The sequence below is a fragment of the Enhydra lutris genome, unplaced genomic scaffold (genome assembly GCF_002288905.1).
Source record: "Enhydra lutris kenyoni isolate GAN:26980312 unplaced genomic scaffold, ASM228890v2 scaffoldscaffold86, whole genome shotgun sequence".
In the NCBI taxonomy this organism is placed as follows: domain Eukaryota; kingdom Metazoa; phylum Chordata; class Mammalia; order Carnivora; family Mustelidae; genus Enhydra; species Enhydra lutris.
Genome location: NW_019154170.1, coordinates 3,552,228 through 3,575,088, shown reverse-complemented (window position 1 = coordinate 3,575,088; position 22,861 = coordinate 3,552,228). Strand labels below are relative to the sequence as shown.

The following is a 22,861-nucleotide window of genomic DNA, read 5'->3' as shown; positions in this document are numbered from 1 at the left end:
CAGGCGGGGGACACCAGGGGGCCTGGGGGCAGGGGTGGTGGGCAGGGGGGCCGGGGAGGAAGTCCTGACCTCAACTCCAGCTCCCTCCGGGAGGGAAAGCAGCGCCAAGGGCAGCTCGCCCTGAGACACCTGCGTCTGGTGACTCCCGGCCGGGGACAGGAAGTCCCTGGTTCTGTCCTGTCTAGGACAAGGAGAATCAGGGAGAAAGGTCACCCCCCCTTTCCTCTTCCTCCTCCTCGCTGCCCTCTTCCCTGTGGGGACAGGCCCCCAAACCGCCCGGGGCTACTGAGTGCCACAGAGCTGGTGTCTCAGATGTCCCTCGAGTGAGGTCCTTGAACCCTGCCCTGCGGCTCACTTTGCAGGTGGCTGGGTGGGGCTGACTCTCCAGGGGCTGCCCGGGGTATCCACAGCTGTACCCAGTGTGGTCCAGAGCGTGGCCTCCGTGGACATGGCCGCCCCAGCCCTTCTCCCCGCACCTGCTCGCAACCCCTGGGCCGGGGCACAGGGCGAGCAGCTGGTCACTGACCTAGGAGAGGGGGCAGCGCTCGGCGGACCCAGCATGGGGTCCCAATTCCTACATCCCTGACGGCTCCCCGCCCCTGGATCTAACAAGACTCGCGAAGCCCCCAACACCCCTGTTGCCCACCCTTGGCTGCCGCCCCGGAGGACAGTTGGGCCCGTGGTCCCTGAGGGAGGGCGGACGGCGCAGCAGAGAGAAGAGGTGTGTCGATCGCCAGCCCGGAGCCCTGCAGAGAGCGGGACGCGTCCCAGGCTGGGGGGCAGGCGTGAGGGCTGCGCGACGTGGGCCGCCCACGGCACCTGCCACGGACGAGCCCCCAGCCCTCTCCCCGGGGCGGGTCACGGCTCCTGCTTCTGCCCTGCAGCCTTGGGATCACTCCGACAAGCCAACCTCACCCTCCCCGGGAACCAGGGCCAGCGCTGCCATGTGACTGTGGAGCCCACCTCCCGCTGCCCCTGTCCCCGAGTGCATCCCCCACGTGGCCTGAGGGGCCTGTGGGCTCCTGCTCCCCCAGGCTGTGACTCCATGTGTGGAGAATATATGGCTTCGGGTCTCATCGGCCCACTATCCAATGCTGCCAGGGTTGGGCCCACTATCCCCCTACCCCGCAGCGGGACGCCCACCCTAACAGGGTGACAAGGAGTAGATTTAAACCCAAGACCCTCCCTGACCCACTGGCCCACAGGTCAACAGCCAGCCACAGCCCGCACTTCTTTTTTTTTTTTTAAGATTTTATTTATTTATTTGATAGACGGAGATCACAGGCAGGCAGAGAGGCGGAAGCAGGCTCCCTGCTGGGCAGAGAGCCCGACGTGGGGCTTGATCCCAGGACCCCAAGATCACGACCCGAGCTGAAGGCAGAGGTTTTAACCCCCTGAGCCACCCAGGCGCCCCTCACAGCCCGCACTTCTGCCCCCCTCAGCCTGCGCTCCCAGTGCCAGATCGCTGCATGCCCACCGGAGTTCCACCATCCACGACACGTGGCCTGGCTGAAGCCCCCCCGGGGCTGCCCGTGTGGCCGCCCACAGCTGCTTGCTCGTCCTCAGCATTTCGAGCCACGGCAGCTGGGAACCGAGGCTCAGCAGGGGACAGGGACTCTCCGGACACTCCGGGAAGGGGAGGCACAGCCAACTGAGGTCCAGCCCCAGCCTGCCTTGCTCTGGAGGGACTGTTGTGCCCACTGCCTTCCGAAGAGGGACAGCCCCCTCCCCAGACAAAACTGCCCAAAAGAAGAGACAAGATTGCCCACAAGGCAGGGAGCTGCAGACATCACTGTCCCCCCCCACCAACGCAGTGCAAGCCCCTGCCTACGGGGTCCCTGAAGTCATCTGCCCCACGTGGGCCCCGGGACCCCCTCCTCTGCCTCACCCTGGGTCCCAGCCCCTCTCCACCCTCTTCTCTGCTGGCCGCCAGCTTGGCCAAGCGGCTTTTTGCCCTTGTGGGGGACTTCCTGGCAGGGCTCCCCGCTGCCCACCGTGCCTCATCCTGCTGGTGGGAGCCAGCTGGGCCCAATTCTGCAGGGGTGGCAAGGCTGGGGCTCGGTTGGGGGCCAGCAGAGGACGTGTCCTCAGCCTGGAAATCACAGCACCGACAGCTCCCGGCCTGAGGGAGTCGGGGGATGGAAACGGCCGGTACAAGCCGACTGGAGAATCCAGCACCAGGGCCACTTGCGAGATGCTCCGTGGGTGCCCCGCCCCGGCCCCCTGCGGTTCTGGGGTCATAAGTCTGAAATACAGGTGGGGCCGGCCACATGGCCCGCTGGGATCCAGGGGAGCCTCCTTCCTGCCCCACCAGCCCCTGCTGAGGCCAGAGGTCCTTGGCTCCCCACCCCCCACCCCCAGCTGCAGACGCGGGCACAGCTCCGATCTCCGTCCCACTCACGATCGCCTTCACGTCCTTAGGACGCCTGTCACTGGGTCTGCTGTCCAACCTCGTCTATGCCCATGACCACTGTGAACACCCTGCTTTCAAATGAGGTCCCGTCCCCAGGTCCCAGGATTTAGGAGCTGCTGTCTTTGTTTGTAACACACTTCAACCCCCAGGAGCCACCCAGCGTCTCCCCCCACCCCCTATTATCCTTCGGTCAACTGGACCCGGGGTCCCTCTGCGGCTGACCAGGATCTAACAGAACGTTCTATTCTCTCCTCCCACGACACTCCTGACACCAAGTGTGGGGCTGCCTGGGGTCAGAGCTGACCCCACAGGCTCGGGGCTCTGCCCCACACACCTGCCCCCATCCCAAGTCCAAGCCTCCTACACTTCCGACTGACTGGTTTTCAAACTGGGGCTCCCAGCAGCCCTCCTTGGGGTCAATAATTTGATAGAACAGCTCATGGGTTATCTAATTCCTAGATTATCTGCTGATTATAAAGGACCTCACTCTGGAACAGCCAGGCAGAAGAGGAGTGCAGGGCAAGGTGTTGGGGAGGTGTTAACAAACTTACCCATTTTCAGCGGCGGGAAGCACACTCACCCTGTCCTGAGGCCACCCCCACCCTCTATCTCCAGAACTTTCCATCTCCCCACACGGAGACTCTGTCCCCATGAATCATGGACTCCCCACCCCTGCCCCAGCCCTGGCTCCCACCCTCTCCTCTGTCTGTGTGGACGGGACTCCTCCTGGGAGTGGGGTCCTGCGGGACGTGTCCTTCTGGTCTGAGCCATGTCCTCGGAGTCCCTCTGCATCATGGCAGGGGTCAGTGTCCCCTCCTTTCTAAGGCGGAACACTACCAGGGTGTGGACGGCACTTTACGTCTCTCAATGAGTTTCATCTTCCAAACCAACCCCTGGGGCAGCTGATGCTGTTCTGCCCATTTCACGGAAGGGGACACTGAGCCACGGAGACGTGAAATGACTCGTGCGCAGCCATAGGGCGCTGGGTGAGAGCTGCGATTCCGGAACCCGGCAGCGAGGCTCTCGTCATGGCTGTGATGCCCGTGCCCGGCCCACGCTCCCTCTGCAGCTGGTGTCAGGGGAAGCGTGCTGGGAGAACCCGAGCCGCCCTGGGGACGCGCAGCGGCAGCCTCGTCCAGCTCCGACTCGGCTTCCAGCAGCTTCCATGCCTATGCTAACGCTACACGTCATGGCCACAGGGCCCTCCCCAGCTCCCGCTGGATCCTCACGGTGTCGGCGGTGGGAAGGAGGAATCCCCGCCAGGCCGCTCCTGGCCGCCTTCTGCAGGAGGCCGTAACCTGCCTGAGGTCACTCGGCAATCGGAGCTTTGCTCTGAGTCAAGCACAAGCTTGAAACGCTCGCCTCCCGCGAGCTTCACACACTGCAGGTCTGGCCCACTCCTGCCTGGTGGAGGAAGGCCATCCGTGGCTCCTGCGGTCCAGCCCCCAACCCACCCCAACAAACAGCCACAGTGACCCCCCCCACTCCGTGCAAGGCCCAACCAGATGGCGGAGAGCCCGCTGTGCGCAGCTGCCCAGGGGGCCACTCTCCTCGGGGCAGAAGAAGGAGGGCGGCCCAGCACTACTGCGCATCCCAGTCGCAGCCCTTAAAGAAGAGGAAACAGAGAATCAGCAAGCAGACCGCGTAGCCTCAAAGGGCAGGGGCAGGTGAATTGTTCAGTAAACCCACCGGGGCCTGAAGCCCCCTCTCCTCGGTGTGTCTGTCAGCTATGGACGTGTGACCCGGGACCGCCCACGCTGGCTGGAAACAGCGCCCCTGCTGTCCGGTCCCCGTGGTCAGGAGTCCAGGCGTGGCTCACCCGGGTCCTCTGCTTGGCGGGTCCGGGAGGTCGCGATCCAGGGGCCCCCAGAGCGGAGTCCTATCCGCCGGGGGAGGGGCTGCCTCCGGGACGCTCATGCAGGTGCTGGGCTTTACTCCTTGCTGGCCGCTCCCGGCCACCCGGGCCTCTGACCCGACAGCTCCTTACACCAGCGCCGGCCACGGAGAGCCTGCCGGCAGGACGGAAGCCACAGTCATACAGAGCCTGATGAGGGAAGTGACCTCCGTCACCTCGGCGGTGCTCTGTTGGCTAGAACCCACCACTGGGCCAGCCCGGTCTCAAGGGGCGACAGCAAGGGGCAGAGACCCACGGGGCCATCTCCGAGTCTGCGGGCCCAAGTCAGAGTAAGTAACAGTATCGGCCCCACAGGCTCTGCGAAAGGACACCAGCTCCTGCTGAGGACTGGCGCGGCCAGAGCCCCGACGAGGTGCCCTGTGACCCCCGAGTGGCTCCCCAGGCCCCCGAATCCTGGAATGAGGAACCCAGGGCTGGGCTGAGTGGAGCTGCCCAGATAACCCGGTAGGTAGGAGGGGCAGGGCTGAGCTGTTTCCAAAGCAAGGACACCCGCCGTTCCTCGGAGCAGGTGATGGCAACCTAGGCCTGCAGCATGGCGGGCCCCGCATACTGAGAGGGTGGGTGTAGGTCCCAAGTGAATTTCATTTTCCACCCAGTCTTAGACCAGCTGGACAGATAAGCAGTCCCTCCTCTCCAGTACCAGGACAGACACTGTCTCAGCCTCCCGCCAACGCCACCCAGTGCCCGCCACGGTGCCTAAAACGTGCGAGGCCAGCTCAGCACCGGCCGGGTGGAGCCATCTACCCATCCCTGGGGCCCCCGGGGTCTGGAGGCCAGCGGATCCCACACACTGCGCCCAGCCCGCTGCTCTCTGCAGCGTGACCCAGGCGGACTTGCGGCTCAGTCATCCTAAAGGACCTGAAGGCCAGGTGCCGCGTGCGGGGCAGACCAGGTCCTGGGCAGACAGACCAGCTGCAAAGGACCATCAGGGACATGGAGGAGACCTGAAAGCTGAAGTCTACTGAAATGCTAAAACCTGATGTTATGAACCAGTAAGAGAGTAAAAGGAATAAATATCATGGGAAGTCAGCTCTCTTGTTTTTTTTTTTTTAAATAAAGTAAAAAGAAATGACAAACAAGGAGAAATGTGGCTCAGGGTGTATGGAACGAGACAATGAAAGGACGGCTGGCGGCGGCAGGGGCGACAGGGCACCGTTCCCGCCCCTTCTGAGCAGATGGGGTGGCCCCTGCGCGGGGGCCTGAAGACGGCCGTGGAGCCTGTGTGCGGCCTGGCAGCACCAGAGGCGGCACAAAGGGGCAAAAAACCCTTCCAACTTCACCCTGGCTGCCTGGAAACTTCTGGTTCCTCACGAAGAAGTGAGACCAGCTGAACCCCAAGATCAGGGCCCCCGTGATGCCCTCTTTTGCCCCACGAGCGCAGGGGCAGGAGCAGAGGGACAGACACAGTCGGACACAGCCACGGCCATGGGCGCACAAAGAGCCGCGTGTCGGGAGCGGGCCTTTATTTCCCTTCGGCTCGCAGGAGACACATGCAGGAGGGTACAGCAGGGCTCGCAGAGCGGGGAGGGTGGCTCCCAGCCCAGCCCCGGGGCCAGGCCGAGGCACAGTCAGGACAGCTCTGCCAGACCCCACAGCCGGTCCTCCAGTCCTGGCCGGTCCCCCTGCCTGGTCCCTCCCTGCTCTCAGCCCAGGACGGCCTGTCTGGAGAACGCCTCTCAGTCTAGAGGGGTTGCACCGGCGGCTTGCTTAACCTGACCGCCGCCCAGACGCACGATGTGGTGCAGCCTGAACTCAGGCCCTTCCCTGGGGGCTCGACCCTGCTCGAGGGCGGCACCTAGTGGCGGGCGACAGCACCGCCCGCTGCAACAACTCAGCCCCTCGGGGCTCCAGGGCCACGGGGCTTTCTCCACCCGCGGGGCAGCGGGGGCTGGCCGGGCACTCAGGGGATACTGAGCCTTCACAGAGTGTCCTGGGGACGACGACTCCACGCGGGCTACTGTGAACCCTGACAGTCCAAAAGGCAGCACTGGAACGGGGATGGGAGCCAGACGGGCGCGGGGCGTGTCATCCGCATGCACGTGGCTGTGGGCGCTTCAGAAAGGAGCGTGGGGCTGCGCAGCGCCTCACCCTGTGCCCGGGGCTCCATGGGCTTCTGCACCAGGGCTCGGTGCCCGGCCACAGACACCCTCGGTGGCCCCTCCGCGGGCCCTGGTGCCAGCTCAGGGCCGAGGGGGCACAGTGAGGATAGGGGATGGGGACAGCAGGGCCAGAACCCGCCACCCCCGCAGCCCCCGCGGGAGCTGCCTCCCGCCTGGTGTCCAGCAGAGGCAACTGAGGCCCCGCCGGAGTGAGGCCGCTCCAAGCCCCAGGCCCTCTGCAAAGCGCCCGGCACAGGCCGGGCCCACGGAGGCCGCCCCCCACCGGCCAAGCGCTCGCAGAGCCCAGAGTTCCCCGGGTGATGCCGCCCCAGAAGCCCCCCAAGATGCCAGAGCCTCGGGACAGAGGAGCCGAGTGGCTTCAGGTTCCCGACCCCCCCGAGCGCGTCCCAGCCCAGCGCAACCAACTGCCCCCCGCCCCGCCCCGCCGCCCTAGCGGAGGCTGCACTCTACGCCCTGCAGCTTCTCCTGCTCCATGGCCCGCACCAGATCCTGCACGAAGCGCATCTCGGAGGCCACCTGCTTCGCCAGGGCCTCGTAGCGGTTCTCGAGGCGGCTGAAGCGGCGCTTGAGCCCGCTGGCCCCCAGCAGGGCGCCCTTGGCCTCCTCCTGGGCCTGCCGCTGCAGCGCCTCGGTCTTGTGCAGCTCCTGCCGCAGCCGCCGCAGGTCCTGGCCGATGCTCTCGTTCTCCTCCCGGTACCAGGCCTCCTTCTCCTCGTAGATGGCCGTCAGAGCCTCGATGTCCTCATGGCAGAGGCGCCGGCTGTGCTCCAGCCCCCGCAGGCCCTCCTCGGCCGCCGCCACCTCCTCCAGCACCTTGGAGAAGCGCTCAAAGTTGACGTAGGTGTTGTTGGGGGGCATGCTGGAGTGCGACTTGATGGTGTACTCCTTGAGCCGAGCTGTCTTCAGGCGCCGCCGCTCGGGCTTCCGGCCGCTGTCCTCGCGCCGCACATTCCGCCGCCGGATCGCCTGCAGGGAGAGAGACGGGCACCTGGAGTGGGGCCTCCGGGCCGGGCGGCCTCCGAGGGTCCCCCAGCCTCCCGCTAGGACGGCAGAGCTCAGTGGTCACGCCAGAGCCAGACCCTCTGGCCCTTTTCAGAAGGTGCCACTCCTGCCCATTCTGGAAGTTTCTGTGGGAGGGAGCCCAGCTATGTGCAGAGGGGGTAAAGAGCCAGCCCGGGCCTCCTAGGGGGTAGGGCTCCAATACCACCACGGCACACAGTGCACACCTGCTACCACCCAGGCCACGCGCTCTGGGGACCCTCCCGGGACAGAGACCTTGTCACACACACTGTCCTTGAGTGGGAGCTGCCCCAGCCACCTCACCTTGATCCAGGAATGCTCCAGGCTCTGGGCGATGGTCATTCTTCTCCTGGAAGAGCCCCCCGCCCCATGCCCTGGTTAGTGCTACGCAGGCCATGTGCCCTACTCTCCCACAAGGCTGATGGGGAGACAGGAACAGGGAAGGGATTTTCCAGATTCTCCTCCGCATCGCTGTTTTCCATCCCCACCTCAGACGACTCCCTACACACGGACCCCCCCGGGACTCCCCTTCAGCCTGGGGACATGTCCCCAAAATGCCCTTGAAACGACCTGTGCCCTCCAGCGTGTCTGCTCCGCTCAGCCAGCAAGGAGCCCATGAAGGGGCCAGTGGGGGCGCAGGCCCTGGGGTCTCCCGTGCTTTCTGAGGGGTTTTGTGAACGGCGGTGAGACCGAACGCTGGGTCTCGCCAACTCAGGCGCCCACAGGAGGGACCAGGCAGACGCCAGGAATGAGCGCCCATGCTGGGGGGCAACGCGAGCCCCTCACCATGAACGAGAGCTCCGTGACACCCCATGTTTTAGATTTCCCTGGGAGAAGTACCCAGAAATCTGGAATGTCACACGAAAACTATCTTAAACGTCAGCAAGGAATGAACGGCTCTGAAAGACACAGCGGGAGCCCGGCTAACCGTCTGTGCTGTCCCCAACTCCCAGTTACACAGAGGGGACAGCACGGAGAGACATGCTCGCGGGGGACCAGCTGGCCTTTCCTGCCAGCTCCCCCCGCCCCCGCCTGGCGTTCCTACTTGGGGTCTTTGACGAGCAGTCGGCGGATGAAGTCCTTGGCCAGCTCGCTGGTGTTGCTGAAGTATTCCTCGTCGAAGTCGTAGTTCACAGCCGAGATGTTGGTCAGGGTCTCCTGCTTCGTCTCACCCAGGAACGGGGAGGCGCCGCTCAGACTGGAAGGTGGACACAGGGCTCAGCATCCCCGGCGCTCGCTCCCTGCCACCTCGGGGCCCAGACGCAGAGGCAAGCGGAAGCTGGGCCCTGGGCTCCCTGATGCACCTGCATGCCCCCGGAACCTGCCCCAACCAGCCCCCAGCCTCCCACTGGAAAGCACGAGGACGTCACACTCAGACACTGATGGGCACAGAAGAGGGGACCAAAGTCTCTAACGAAGCTGGAAGCATCTGGGCCAAACGTTTAGCGATTCCAGAAGGAAAGCCGGCAACTTCCCAGGAGGGTGTCCAGGCCGACACCACGCCAGCCCCCGGGCAGGGTGCACGTCCCCAGCAGGACACAAGGACATCGTGTGCCATTCAGAGCTGCTGCGCTGGCAGGGCCGTGACACAGAGTGGGGAATACACTTCTGGTTCTCACCCCCGTCCTTGGACACGGAGCTCCCACGGGCCTCGTATTTTCTTTCTTTCTTTTTTTTTTTAAAGATTTTATTTATTTATTTGACAGAGATCACAAGTAGGCAGAGAGGCAGGCAGAGAGAGAGGAGGAAGCAGGCTCCCCGCTGAGCAGAGAGCCCGATGTGGGGCTCGATCCCAGGACCCTGGGATCATGATCTGAGCCGAAGGCAGAGGCTTTAACCCATGGAGTCACCCAGGCACTCTGGCCTTGTACTTTCTTAAATGCTAAAAACTCAGAAAGCGGCAGCATCTGTGAGGGTATCTGGTCTCTAGCCTCGGTTTCTTAGCATGGTGCTAAGGTGAGAAGAGCCCTTCGCCGTCCATCACAAGCCCCTTTCAACCTTTTAGAAGAGCGCAGATGCCCCGGGCTGGGGCCGGTGGCGAGCAGCATCCCTGGGGCTAGCAGGGTGAATCCACCCGCCCCACGCCTGACCTCTGGGGCAGGCAGAGGGGCTGGAGATGGAGCTCATCACCGACAATTCAATCACTTGGGCCTACACCACAGAACTTCCGTGAAATCCCTCGATGAAAGGGCTCTGAGTTTCCAGGCGGGGAACGCCTCCGCGTGTGGAGAAGAGAGCGCACCCCCAAGTCCATGGAGACAGAAGCTGCTGCGCTCGGAGCCCCCCAGACCTCGCCCTACACGCCTCATCAGGCCATCTGACCCGATCTGCGGCCTTCGTAACCAACTGGTACCAGTAAGCGGTCCTGAGTTCTGAGAGCCGCTCCAGCAGCTCTCCTGGCCGAGGGGGGTCACGGGGGCCTCTGCGCAGACACCCAGCCTGTGGCTGGCAGCGGAAGCGGGACAAGCCCTGAGCCACCTCCAGGCAGACGGGACCAGAACCGAGCGAAGATGGGCGCCTCGGTCCTGCGCGGGGTCCTGGACCACAAAGAGACAAGAGCGGGACAACCCCGGGAGTCTGCCTGCTGGTGGTGTCCTGGCGCATCTCTTGGAGTTGACAAACACTCTCTAAGGCACGAACGTCAGGGGAAGCTGGTGAGGGGCCCGGAAACGCTGCACGGTCTTTGCAGCTCCTCCCTAAGTCTAAACTTAACTCCGATCTTTAAAAACAAAAACTAACCGGAAACTATTTAAAAACCCAGCTCAAGAAACCTTCAGGGTGCATCGCCGAGCCACCTGACCTTGACAAGGGAAGAAAAAGCAGTGGGGAGGGGCGCCTGGGTGGCTCAGTGGGTTAAAGCCTCTGCCTTCAGCTCAGGTCATGATCCCAGGGTCCTGGGATCGAGCCCCACATCGGGCTCTCTGCTCAGCGGGGAGCCTGCTTCTTCCTCTCTCTCTGCCTGCCTCTCTGCCTACTTGTGATCTCTGTCAAATAAATAAATAAATTCTTAAAAAAAAAAAAAAATAGCAGTGGGGGCCTGTCTGACACGGGGACGGGAGTGAGGAACAGTCCAATCGTGGCGCCCCAGGGAATGAGGCCAGAGAAATCCCCACCGCACAGGGCAGGGCTCTTCAGGAGCCCGAGACAGGAACCGTCTTTCCCTCCTCCCCGAATTCATCCATCCTCCCACTCATCCTCCCACCTATCCTCCCGCCCAACCTCCCACCCATTCTCCCGCCCAACCTCCCGCCCAACCTCCCGCCCATCCTCCCGCCCAACCTCCCACCCATCCTCCCGCCCAACCTCCCGCCCAACATCCCGCCCAACCTCCCACCCATCCTCCCGCCCAACATCCCGCCCAACCTCCCACCCATCCTCCCACCCATCCTCCCGCCCATCCTCCCACCCACCCAGCCACCAAGTTCACGGAGCACTGCAGAGGGTCAGAGCTCCTGGTCCCTGTCCCTGCCCAGAAGGCGCTCTGACCCAGCAGGCCAGCGCGCACAGGAGGCACCAGGCAGGCCCGCGCGCACAGGAGGCACCCGGCAGGCCCGCGCGCACAGGAGGCACCCGGCAGGCCAGCGCGCACAGGAGGCACCCGGCAGGCCGCGCGCACAGGAGGCACCCGGCAGGCCCGCGCGCACAGGAGGCACCCGGCAGGCCGCGCGCACAGGAGGCACCCGGCAGGCCCGCGCGCACAGGAGGCACCCGGCAGGCCGCGCGCACAGGAGGCACCCGGCAGGCCCAGCGCGCACGGGAGGCACCCGGCAGGCCCGCGCGCACGGGAGGCACCAGCAGACACTCACAGGATGTAGGTGATGACGCCAATGCTCCTGGAGGAGACGCACAAGAAAAGAACGGTCAGCTCCATGGTGTGGGGTGGGGAGCACCCCAATTCCCGAATCTCTAACTGGCCGGGGGTCTGGAGCCCGGCGGGGGAACCAAGAGGCCATGGCCTGCTCTCCTTCCAGGGCCTGTACGGCCTCTGCTAAGGGCCTCCCTGCCTTGGCTCCGGGGGTCTTGGGATGGGGCACTCGCCCTGGACAGGCCACACCCACCTATCAAAGCTCCAACCAGACAGGGGTGGGGCTGGGGCCGCTGCGGGGCTCTGATGCCCGCTGCACTCGAAGGGAGGCTGGCGAACCCTTCCTACAAAGGGTGGGAAGGCGACTGTTTCTTGCTCTGTGGGTCCCAGTCTCTGTTACTTGTCTGTGTTAACAACACCTTAAAAGGGGCGCCTGGGGATCTCAGTTAAATGTCTGCCTTCGTCAGGTGGTGATCGCAGGGTCCTGGGATAAAGCCCTGCATCGGGCTCCCTGCTCAGCGGGGAGTCTGCTTCTCCCTCTGCCGCTCCCCCTGCTTGTGCTCTCCCTCTCTCCCTCCCTCTCTCTCTGTCAAATAATAAATAAAATCTTTAAGAAACACAGACCACCTGAAAACCAGAACGCTATTCTGAGCTCACGAAGCGGCTCTAGCTCATGGGTCCCTGTTCTAAGGCAATGATGGGTCCTGCCCACACCCAACAGCACCCAACCAGGCGGATGGACCACATCCCAGCCTGCGGCTACATCCTGGCAGCTCCCACGATGGCCAGGGGACTCCCTAAGGAGTAATGGGGCTACATGCCAGGCAGCCTGGCCCCACCACCCCCCGCCACTCACCACATGTCTGCCTCCAGACCCAGGGGCTCATAGTTGACAATCTCCGGAGCTGCAGGGACAGGGAGACGGAGGGGCAGGGTCAGACGCTGGCACGTGGGAGGCAGCTAGGGGGACACAGTCACGGGGAGAGGCACAGCCCACCTGGGGGGAGGGGCAGGGTGGCTCCAGGGCAGGAAGGCCTGGCTGCCACCTGCGGGACACCAGGACTCAAGAGAGGACACCGGGGCGTGTGGGCCAGACACCCAGGGGCCTGGGATCCTCAAACACCCCATAAACCCCGCCCAAGGCGCCGCGTAGAGCCGCACCCACGAACTCGGGGGTGCCGAAGATGTTCTTGAACTCATTCCCCGCCTCGATCTTGTGGGCGATGCCGAAGTCAATGAGCTTGATCCGCGGGTTGGGCACGTTCTTGTCCAGCAGCATGATGTTTTCTGGCTGCGGGTGAAGCGGGACTCAGTGGCTCTGCCGGCCCAGCGTCCCCGGGACAGCCCCGGATCGCCCCCAGGACCCCCCAGAGGTCACCGGCCCGCGCTCAGCGCCGTAAAGGCCGGACCGGCTCCCTAGACCCTCCACCCCACCGGGGCCCGCCCACCTTGAGGTCGAAGTGGGCAATGCGCTTGGAGTGCAGGTAGTGGACGCCGTCCAGGATCTGCTTGAGGAACTGCGTGGCCTCGTCCTCTGTCAGCGACTCCTTCTCGGCCAGGAAGTCGAAGAGCTCCCCGCCCGAGACCAGCTCCAGGATGAGCACCACGTCCGTCTTGTTCTCGAAGATGTCGTGCAGCGTGATGATGTTGGGGTGCCGGATCTCCCGCAGGATATTGACCTCCCGCTCGATCTCCTCCCGGCTGACCCCCCGCCGGCTGGACGACAGGCGACGCTTCTTGATGAACTTGGCCGCGTACTCCTTGCCGGTGCCCTTCTGCCGGCACTTCCGCACGATGGCAAACTGGCCGCTGCGGGGACAGAGCGGCGAGCGGGGCTTCGCAGGGGCCGCGGCTTCGGGGACAGCACCTCCCAGCACCCACCCCAGCCCCGGGAGGTCAGGCGGCAGGTGAGCCGCTGGGTGGGTCCAAAGCAGCCCTGGCAGCTCTGCCCGGCTGAGAGCAGGGAAGCGGCCGCGCGTTCACGGACGGGAACCGAGTTCCTCCCGGGGCTGGTGGGACCCCACGCGGCCCGCAGCTGCCAGGAAGTGTTGCTCACGTGCAGCGGGCCGGGGGCGGGGCGGGGCACCCCACTCACCATCTGCTCGGAGGAGGGGGCTGAGCGGTGGGGCGTAATTCTACACTGATTCGGTTTTCCACAGTCTATTTCATCATATTTAAAAACCTAAGAGGGGCGCCTGGGTGGCTCAGTGGGTTAAGCCTCTGCCTTCGGCTCAGGTCATGATCTCAGGGTCCTGGGATCGAGCCCCGCATTGGGCTCTCTGCTCAGCGGGGAGCCTGCTTCCTCCTCTCGCTCTGCCTGCCTCACTGCCTACTTGTGATCTCTGTCAAATAAATAAATAAAAATCTTTAAAAATAAATAAAATAAAAGCCTGAGAAAAAAATTTAAAAGTCGCTAACTTCAAAGGGGCTTCTCATGCAACTGGCCGCGTAAGAGCAACACACGTTTTCGAACTGACGGGGCCAGAGCCCGCGCCCATGGAAACAGAAGCTCAGACACCATTTCCGCACGCCTCTGCAAGTCCTTCCAGTGTCCACACAAGAGAAATGGCAACAGAAATCCACAGGGAAGCTTCTACGAAAATCCTCAGTCAGCACGATCCCCAGCAGCCTCAAGGGGGAAACAGCCAGACGGCCACCGACAGACAAATACAACGTGTCCCCCGTGTGTAGGAGCGTCCCTCAGCCACAGACAGGAGCGAGGCCCCCACGCGCTGCCCCGGGGACGGACCCCAAGCCCACGACGTGCAGGGAGGGAACCAGACACAGATGGCCACGCGGGGTGTGAGTCCACGTGGGTGACACGCCCAGACCAGGTTCCTCCAGGGATGGGAAGGAGCTCGTAGGAGCCGGGGACTGGGGGAGGGGAGGTGACAGCTAATGGGGATGGGACTGCTTTTGGGTGATGGAATGTTCTGCAATTATTCAGGGTGACAAGAGCAAAACCTTGTACACACACTCAAGATCACTGACTTGCAGGCTGTAAATGGGTGAACCGTGCAGCACGTGGACGAGAGCTCAAGACACCGGTGATTGAAGAGAAATCCTATTTACTGCGCTCTAGGGAGCTGTCCGATGTCCAAGTTCCTCTGCTGTCCAGGAACTTAGTTGTATTAACTGACTGTAACTCAAGAGCTGGCTGAAAAAGGCCAGACAGTAAATATTTTTAGCCTTATGGGCCATGTGGTTTCTGTCATATTTTTTGTGTGTTTTTACAACCTTTTAAAAAAATAAAAAGGCATTCGAGGTTCAGAGGCAGACAGGCCCACACTGGGCTGGGGCCGGATTTGCCCCCAGGCCACAGATCTGCTGACTCCACGGGGACCAAGTGTAAGACAAGGCACAGGCTCCTGACGGAGACCTCAAGGTGCCACCGGGGGTCCAGAGAAGAGACACGTGACATCTCGGGGAAACGAGGGGGAGGGCGCAGAGGATAGAGACAGGCGGGCTGTTGGCAAAGGGACCTAGCGGGGTTTGCTGCTAAGTGGACGGACCCACATGCCCACGGAGATGTGCTCTACCCACGCTCGGTCGGAAGACAGGGCACATTGAAGCTGGGCAGGTGGGAGGCGGAAAATCATCACTAACACCATGGGCTCAGCCAAGTACCCTCCAAGATGCCCGTCGGGGAACCCAGAACCTGTCCACAGACCTCCGCTCCTGGTAAAAGGGCCCTTGTAGCTGGATAAAGTCAAGCCTCGGAGTGGGGGTGACCCTGGGTTCCCGGGGGCCCCAGCATCCTCACGAGGTCTTCACGAGAGGGAGGCAAAGGGTGGGAGTCCCAGAGATGGGCAGACCCCCCGCTGCTGGCGCGAAGGATGGAGGGGCGCTCCCTGGGGCCTTGGGGGAGCAGCCCTACAGGTCTGTTTTAGACTCCAGGCTCCCAGACCTTTCACGTAATTCACATCCCTCTAGGCCGCTGAACTGTGGTGATCAGGGACAGCAGTGACAGGAGACTCAAACGCTAACCCAAAAGCCAAGCGCATAGGCCTGCCCAGAACAGCAGCGTCCCTGGTCAGGTCCAGCCCCCCTGCCTCCTGAACCTGCCGCGACAGTCCCCCGGACACGTTGCGCTCCTGCCCCCTCCAGTCTCCACGAACTCTGCCCCACCCGCAACGCCTTCCCCTCTCTTCTGCCTGCACCAGCCAAGCTCCTTCTTCCAGGCCCACGTCCGGTCCCACAACAAATCCCCGATGGGAATGACACCGAATTCCAAACGTTCACCTTGCGCCAACGGCGCTGGGCTAAGTGCTGACGTGGGGCCTCGTTTTCAAATGTAAGGACCGTTTTCCCCGCTTGATTCCAAGCTGAACTGACAGACAAAGAGGAGTGAGGCAGGGCTCACAGGAACAGGCAAAAAGATGCCATTACAGGCCGAACTGGGTCCCCCCAAAATCCGTGCCGAAGTCAAACCCCAGCTCCTCAGAGCGGGTCTATCCGGAGTCAGGGCCTTCAGGAGGTGATTCCGTCCAAGTGAGCTCACAGGCATGGGCCGGATCCAATCTGACCCGTGTCCTCAGAAGAGCAGAGTAGGACACACAGACGCAGACAGACAGCCTTGTAAGGCTACGGGGAGAAGACGGTCATCAGCTGCACGCCAAGGACAGGCACCTCAGGAGAAGTCAGCCCCGCCGACACCTTGAGCTTGGACCTCCCGCCTCTAGGCCTGGGAGAGCAAGCACTTGTGCTGTTCAAAGCCGCCTCCCACCCCCCACCTCTACCCCCCCTGCCGCCGCCCACAGTACTCAGCTGTGGCAGCCCAAGTCCACACAGAGGCACACGCCACTCCATGAAGCAGAAGCCAGAGCAGAGCCCACCCTTGCCGACCCCCAGACTGACATTTCCCGACACCATCGGTGCGAAGCTGAACCAGAAGAAAGAATCCTGCACCTCTGGGTCCCAGCATACCCGGCTTCGCGGCCAGCAGGGCTCGGTGTCAAGGCCGGAATCCCACGCGGCCATGAGGCAAGCTGCTCCCCTCCTCTCGGCCTCTGCTTCTCTGTAAGACTGAGGGCCAGCGCACCTGCCTTGCAGATCCCTTCGCAGGTGAACGGAAGTTACAGAAAGATGGAAGTCGGGACGAGCAAACGACACCTCTAACTCATGCAAACTGCGGCCGGCGCGCGGTGTCCTCAGATCTCCCAGCGCGCTGAGGGTCGTCGGATGGAGCCGTGCCGTCCAAGACGACAGCCACCGGCCACGCCGCGGCCCGCACGCCAGTCCGAACCGAGACGCGCTGGGCGTGTGTATCACAACCAGGTTAAAGAGGCTTCCTATCCAGAAAAGGCGGTAAATTTTTCCACCTGTGATTTTTGTTATGATTACAAGCAAGGTGGTAACTGTCCAATCCATTGGGTTAAATTAAACATATTAATTATTAAAATGGACCCAGCTACTTCTGAGGCGGCGAACATTATACGGGCTGCTGCCTGGCTCGTTGGGATGACTGCGTGGTACTCCAGAGAGGCAGTGGGGCTGGGAGGACCACTGACGAGGCTTCCCGTACAATCCTTACAATGATTACAGCAGCCCCGCTCTCAGGTCACCGAGTCTGCCCGTGTACACATTCCCGCGGAATCAATTCCTAACGGTGGGATCGGGGGATGAAGGAGAACATACAGGGGACACTTGGCTGACTCTGGCCAAGCCACCCTCAGCGGGAGGACCTAACGCATTTCCAAGAATAAAACGCGAGGTTGGGGGAGGGAGGTTAGGGAGAAGGAGTGGGGGTACGTTCTCTACAACTCTATGAAGGAAATTCCTGAAGGAGGGACTTCAGAATCCCAAATGAGCCTGAAACACTTTCTCAGCCCAGGCGTGAGGCACGACTCAGTTACTTACATTCCATTTTGGTGACATCATGGGGCTGGTAGCTCTGAACTCAACCAAATAAGGTCTGAGGCTGCGGGGGCGGGAGGGGAAGGATGGCGCCCAGCTAATCTGAGAGCCTGTTCTTGGGGGACACTCGAGGCCCCGCCAGACAGGAAATCAGCTGCCGGGCTGGAACGGGAAACCTCCGCTCTTTCCCACAAGAATGCTAAACTGTTGGCAGGAACGTGGGTCGGGATAGGAGGCTTCTCCTACAAACGTGCGTGAAAATCCATCGCCTCTCCCGAGAGAGGATTAAACGGAAGGACAGACCAACAGACACTGACTGCCACCACCACAGCGCTCACGCCACAGGGCAGGAACTCTGGCAGGTGCTCCGAGCACTCAATTCGACTCTTCCCCAAAGGAAACGCACAGAGAAGGTCAGAGTCACAATGAGGGGACAGGGCCACCTGACCCCAATGCCTACACTCCTCGGGCCAGCACATGCCACTGACTCCTTCCCTCCTGGAGAGGAGGATGAAGGACCGGCGGGGACACTCTCCGGAAACCCCACAGCGCCCCTCTCCCACCCCCGGAGCCCCAGCGGCCAGTCCCGCTCACCTGCCCAGCTCCTCCCCCATCTCATAGTAGTCCTCCACGTCTTCCTGCCTGAACGTGGACATGGTGGGCGATCTGCCTTCCGAGGTCTTCCCTCGCTCGAGGCTGGAGACAGGACCTCAGGGCGTCCCCTCGCTGTGACCCTGGAGGAGAAAGGGAAATAGGGAAGAAGTGAGACGTCAGCTACTACTCTTAGCTGCATGGCGCGACCTCCCAACCCCCACCCTGCCCCCAGACGAAGTTCCAGCTCCTCATAAAGGGCACATGCATGCGGACGGCCGGTCTGTTCCTGTTATCTCCCCTGGAAATCACACCACCTGCAAGGTCGCTGCCAGCCCCACTGTGCCCGCTTGGCCCCAAAACTGTCCCAGGCCCACACCTCTGACTCCCCACACACTGTCCCAGCCCTTCTCTGACTCTCCCCACCCACATTCCTGCAAGTCACCGCCACCCCCCCGCGGCTCTGCACACCCCCAAACCCCGGGGCTCCCTCAGGCCGGTCCAACTTGCTAAGTCGTTGCACCCACACCCCCACCTCCCTGCCCACCGGCGACCTGAACGCCTCCTGTCCTCACCCATTACCCCCACAAGCCCCCGACCTCCGCACATCTCTTAACACCCTCCTCAGCGCTGCGCTCAATTCCTCCGGGAGCTGAACAATGGCTTCCAAGCGCCCGCCAGCGCCCTACCCACGGCCGCCTCCCCCTGACCTCCGCCGTCCGGCAACACTAACCGCTTCCCCGCTCCTCCATGGCACCCCTGCAGAGGCCCGCACCCCGTCTCCCCAACCCGCAAAGGGTCGCATCTCAGAGTCTCCTCCATTGCCCTCTCCCCGACTTCGGTCAAGCTCCGGGTGCACCCCGATGGCCCCCCTACAGGCCCCTCCAGGGATCCCCAAGCCCCAGAGTCCGGGTTCGAGCGTCCCCAAGGCCGCCACGCCCCTCGCAAGCCCCGACCCAGCCCCTTCTCCTGACGGCTCGTCCCAGAGGTCTCCGAGCGTCCCCCCGCGCCCCCGAATCGCCGCCTCTGCCTACCCCGCCCGCCGTCAGCCAAGGGTCCAGCCCGCTTCGCACCGTCCGCGGCCCCGCGGCCCCGCGCCCCCGCCGGCCCTCTGCCGCGCTGGCCACCGCCACCCTCTCCAGCCCCGCCGCCTCGGCCGCCGGGACGCGCCGACCTGCGTCGACGTCATCGCGTCAGCAAGGGCCCGCCCCCTGAAGGCGGACCCAGCCGCCCATTGGTCTGCGCCCCCGCCACTCGCGACGCCCCGCCCCCGGCCTGCTCCAGGCCCAGCCCGCTGGCGTCCGGTCCTCCGAATCCAGATGATGTATCGCCACTGGCCGGCAGGCTCGCCTTCATGCCGCCGATTGGTTGGAACGGACGTCACTTAGGACGACACCTAGGAAGTCGGAAGACCGACTTCCGGCCCCTGGACGGCGCAGGTCCTGGGGCCGCGGGGTGCGGTGCCGAACTGCAGCGTCCTTCTTCCTGCCCTCCCTGAGCGCGAGCTATGGCCGCTCCCTGCGGTGGAGCCGGGACAAGTTTAGTCCCTGAACTGCAGTATCCCCCTCTAAAATGTTACCCCCATTCCCAGTGCATCAGTAAAAATGCAGGTGAGGTCAGGTGTTGCCACGCGGCCTTGATTCTTCCGACTCGTGTCGTCTCGGGACACCGGCTCAAACAGCTGGTCAGTATGGACCAGCCCGCCGTTGCAGGGGAGCTGTTACCATTCCTGCGGTTCTGCAGATGGGGACGCTGAGACCCAGAGAGGTTAAGCAGCCCACCCGAAGTCACACAGCCAGTTAATGGCGCAGCTCAGGTTCATTCCCAGGAAGCCGCGAACCCAAAGCCAGTGCTGAACCACTGCAGATACCATCGGACGGCAGACCTGGCTTGACTTTCGCCACCTACCCTGACCTCTCGCCGTTCTCCCGAGCTCACCTGCCTGCCTTCTGACTTCGGAACATTGCACTCCCACCCAGGTGTTTGCACGACCTGTCCCTTCAGCCTGGAGATCGCCTTCCTCCGTTCTTGCTTCAGGCCCCTCCTCCAGGAGCCGTTGCACTGGTAATTAAGTACATCTTACATTAGATGGCATCATCCCGTCTGACGTCAGTATGGAAAACTTGTCACAACAAACGAACCCACAGTAATGCACCAGCACAACCAAGTCCATTCTTCAGATTTGTTCTCCCCAACATCCTTTTCCTGCCCCACAGTTCCATCCAGAATCCCATCTATTTTGTCCTTGTGGTGCTTTTGGTTGTTTCGCAGACTTTCCTTTTTTGATGACTTTGACAGTGTCAAGGAGGACTGGTCAAGTATTTTGTATAATGTCTCTCAACTGGTTGTCTCTTTTTTTCCTCCATAGACTGGGGTGATGGGTTTTAGGGAGGAAGGCCAAAACCCTTCTCAAGACACCATATCACAGGTCCAGACTATGAACATGACATTGCCGTTCACACTGACCTTGGTCACCTGGTTCCAGGTAGGATCTGCTGTCAGGTTTCACCAGAATACTTTTCCCGCCCCTTCCCATACAGCATTTTTTGGAAAAAGTCACTTGTACATAGCCCACACTTAGTGAGTTGGAAAATCATTTTTCTTGGCGGGGTGGGGGGAAACCTGACAAACTAACATTAGACTTGGCTATATGGCATTTTCTCAGAAACAAATCCAATCTGTCACTTCAAGGAAAACAATTGACAGGATTTGTTGCCAATGGTAAATTTTAGCTTTTAAGGGGAAAAAAAATGCAAATACTTCACTTCCTTGTTGAAATTGTTAACCAATGGGAGTATTCGATGTTTTTTTTTTTAATGAGATGTGTCACCATCTGAAAGAGCACCAAACTTGATATACCAGTATTTCCAAGGGACCAATGCAGGTTACAAAAAGGACGCCTTCAAAGTGCAAGTGGGGCCAAGGGAGTTTAATAGTAATAAAAAATTCATTAATATGGTCTCAGATCCCACATTATAATTATTCTTTAAAAAAAATTACTTGTCAGGGTGCCTGGGTGGCTCAGTGGGTTAAAGCCTCTGCCTTCAGCTCAGGTCATGATCCCAGGGTCCTGGGATCGAGCCCCACATCAGATTCTCTGCTCAGTGGGGAGCCTGCTTCCTCCTCTCTGCCTGCCTCTCTGCCTACTTGTGATCTCTGTCAAATAAAATCTTTAAAAAAAAAAAATTACTGGGGCGCCTGGGTGGCTCAGTGGGTTAAAGCCTCTGCCTTCAGCTCAGGTCATGATCCCAGGATTCTGGGATCGAGCCCCGCATCGGGCTCTCTGCTCAGCGGGGAGCCTGCTTCCTCCTCTCTCTCTGCCTGCCTCTCTGCCTACTTGTGATCTGTCAAATAAATAAATAAAAAAAAAAATCTTTAAAAAAAAAAATTACTTGTCGAGTTTTGATGTTCTATCAAAAAGCCACAATTACCCAGTAACAATTTTTAAAGCGCTTTGCTTGTCCACACACGGGAAGGAATGAAGCTGGCTTGTCTCCATAGACTACAACCAAAACCACATTATCACCATAAATAACACAGCAGGTTCGTGAATCTGGCTGTCTCAGATTAAGACTGACATTTAGGAGATTTACAAAAAGCCTACTATTCTTCTAATTTTTGTTGCACTTTTCTTCATAAAGATGTTAACACATAGGGCGCCTGGGTGGCTCAGTCGGTTAAGTGCCTGCCTTCAGCTCAGGTCATGACCTCAGGGTCCTGAGTCCCACATTGGACTCCTCCCGCTCTGTGGGGAGCCTGATTCTCCCTCTCTGCCTGCCACCCTTGCTTGGACTGCCAAGTAAGTTCTAAAAATCTTTAAAATAATGTTAACATATAATGGGTTCACCATTAAAACATTTTTAAATCTCTCAATTTTACTTTCTAAACATGGCAAATATCAGCAGATAAAACCCATTTAAACAAAAAGGGTCTTTCTGGGGTCCTTGATGATTAAGAATGTGCTGGTGTCCAGAGACTAAGAAAGGGTAGTATTGGCCTAGAGACGAGGCTAACACAATCGGTCAAAGTAAACAAATTACATGTGGAGTGCGACACACACACGGGGCCTTGTAACACACTGCCGCTGGGGGTAGGCACAGACTGACGTCGTCAGGACAGCCCTGCCCAACGGTATCCTTTTGAATTTTACAACTGAAAACGCACACAGAGATGCTGTGATAAGCCAAATTCCCCAAATGACTATGAATTCAGAATCGAAAACTTAGAATAGTTCCATCTTCATCTTCTCAATTTACACTCTTTTAACAAAATTACTAGACTTTAAAAATGCACTAAACGCAATGTGGCATCCTGGACTGGCTCCTTGAAACCGTGACTTTAATGCAGAAAAGCAAGTGAATGGTCACTGAGCATTACCTTTGTAACATCTTCGCGACTCTTCTGCAAATATAGTCGGAAGTGCTTATAAAAGTGCAAAAAATGTGTGTGCGTGGCAAGCAATGCCAGGATTTGAAATAAGAATATTTTCCAACGTGAAAGACGCGGAGGATGGGAGACTTTGCAGGGTCAACCTGCAGGTGGGCAGAGCTGTCCAGTGCCTCTGGGACACCCATCACCCAGCCTCCTGCCTTCTCAATGCGAACGGGGTTCCTTAAGCTGGTGAACACCCGATGTCCCCCACAAATTTCCCAAACCGCTGCCACCGCAGCACGTCACTGTTGAAGCCACGCGTTCTGGTGGTCATTTATCCAAGTAAGAGGAAGACGGACTGAGTACAGAGGTTTTGTCCTACGTGAGGTCTAGGGTTAAACGTTTAAGATTAAAATAAAAATCTACTAGGTATATGTGCCACTTTTAACTTTTCTGAATAACCCATCTGGCTGGCGAAGACAACTTGCCTGGCAGGTGGCTTTCTTCTGCGGTTTTCCCTCGCTGGGCAGTTAAGTCCACAGGAGCAGACCGGGCAGAACTGTCCGGCCAGCAGCACTCGCGCGGCGGCCCCAGCACCACCAGACCAGAAGCGCACTCACACGCAAGCTTACACACGCGGTCCCTGGCTGCGGAGAGCTCGCTTCGAGCACTGAGCAGCCCCACGGCCCAGCGGTCACCACTCCGCAGAGTCCGGGTAAGAGGCCCCGTCACACCGGGTAGCCCCCTGGGCCGGAAGGGCAGACAGCGGA

General features: G+C 60.7%; 1 protein-coding gene across 1 annotated transcript; it reads right to left on the bottom strand.

The window, feature by feature from the left end:
- Positions 1–5,758: 5,758 nt before the first annotated feature.
- LOC111161839 (death associated protein kinase 3) lies at positions 5,759–18,804 on the bottom strand. Its single transcript, XM_022525846.1, has 9 exons — positions 18,755–18,804; positions 17,724–17,863; positions 12,722–13,082; positions 12,435–12,564; positions 12,130–12,178; positions 11,275–11,301; positions 8,514–8,666; positions 7,772–7,817; positions 5,759–7,414 (listed from the first exon to the last, which is right to left on the bottom strand). Exons 2-9 carry the CDS (start codon positions 17,783–17,785, stop codon positions 6,878–6,880), a joined length of 1,365 nt encoding a protein of 454 aa, XP_022381554.1. The 5' UTR covers positions 17,786–17,863; positions 18,755–18,804; the 3' UTR covers positions 5,759–6,877.
- Positions 18,805–22,861: the final 4,057 nt, after the last annotated feature.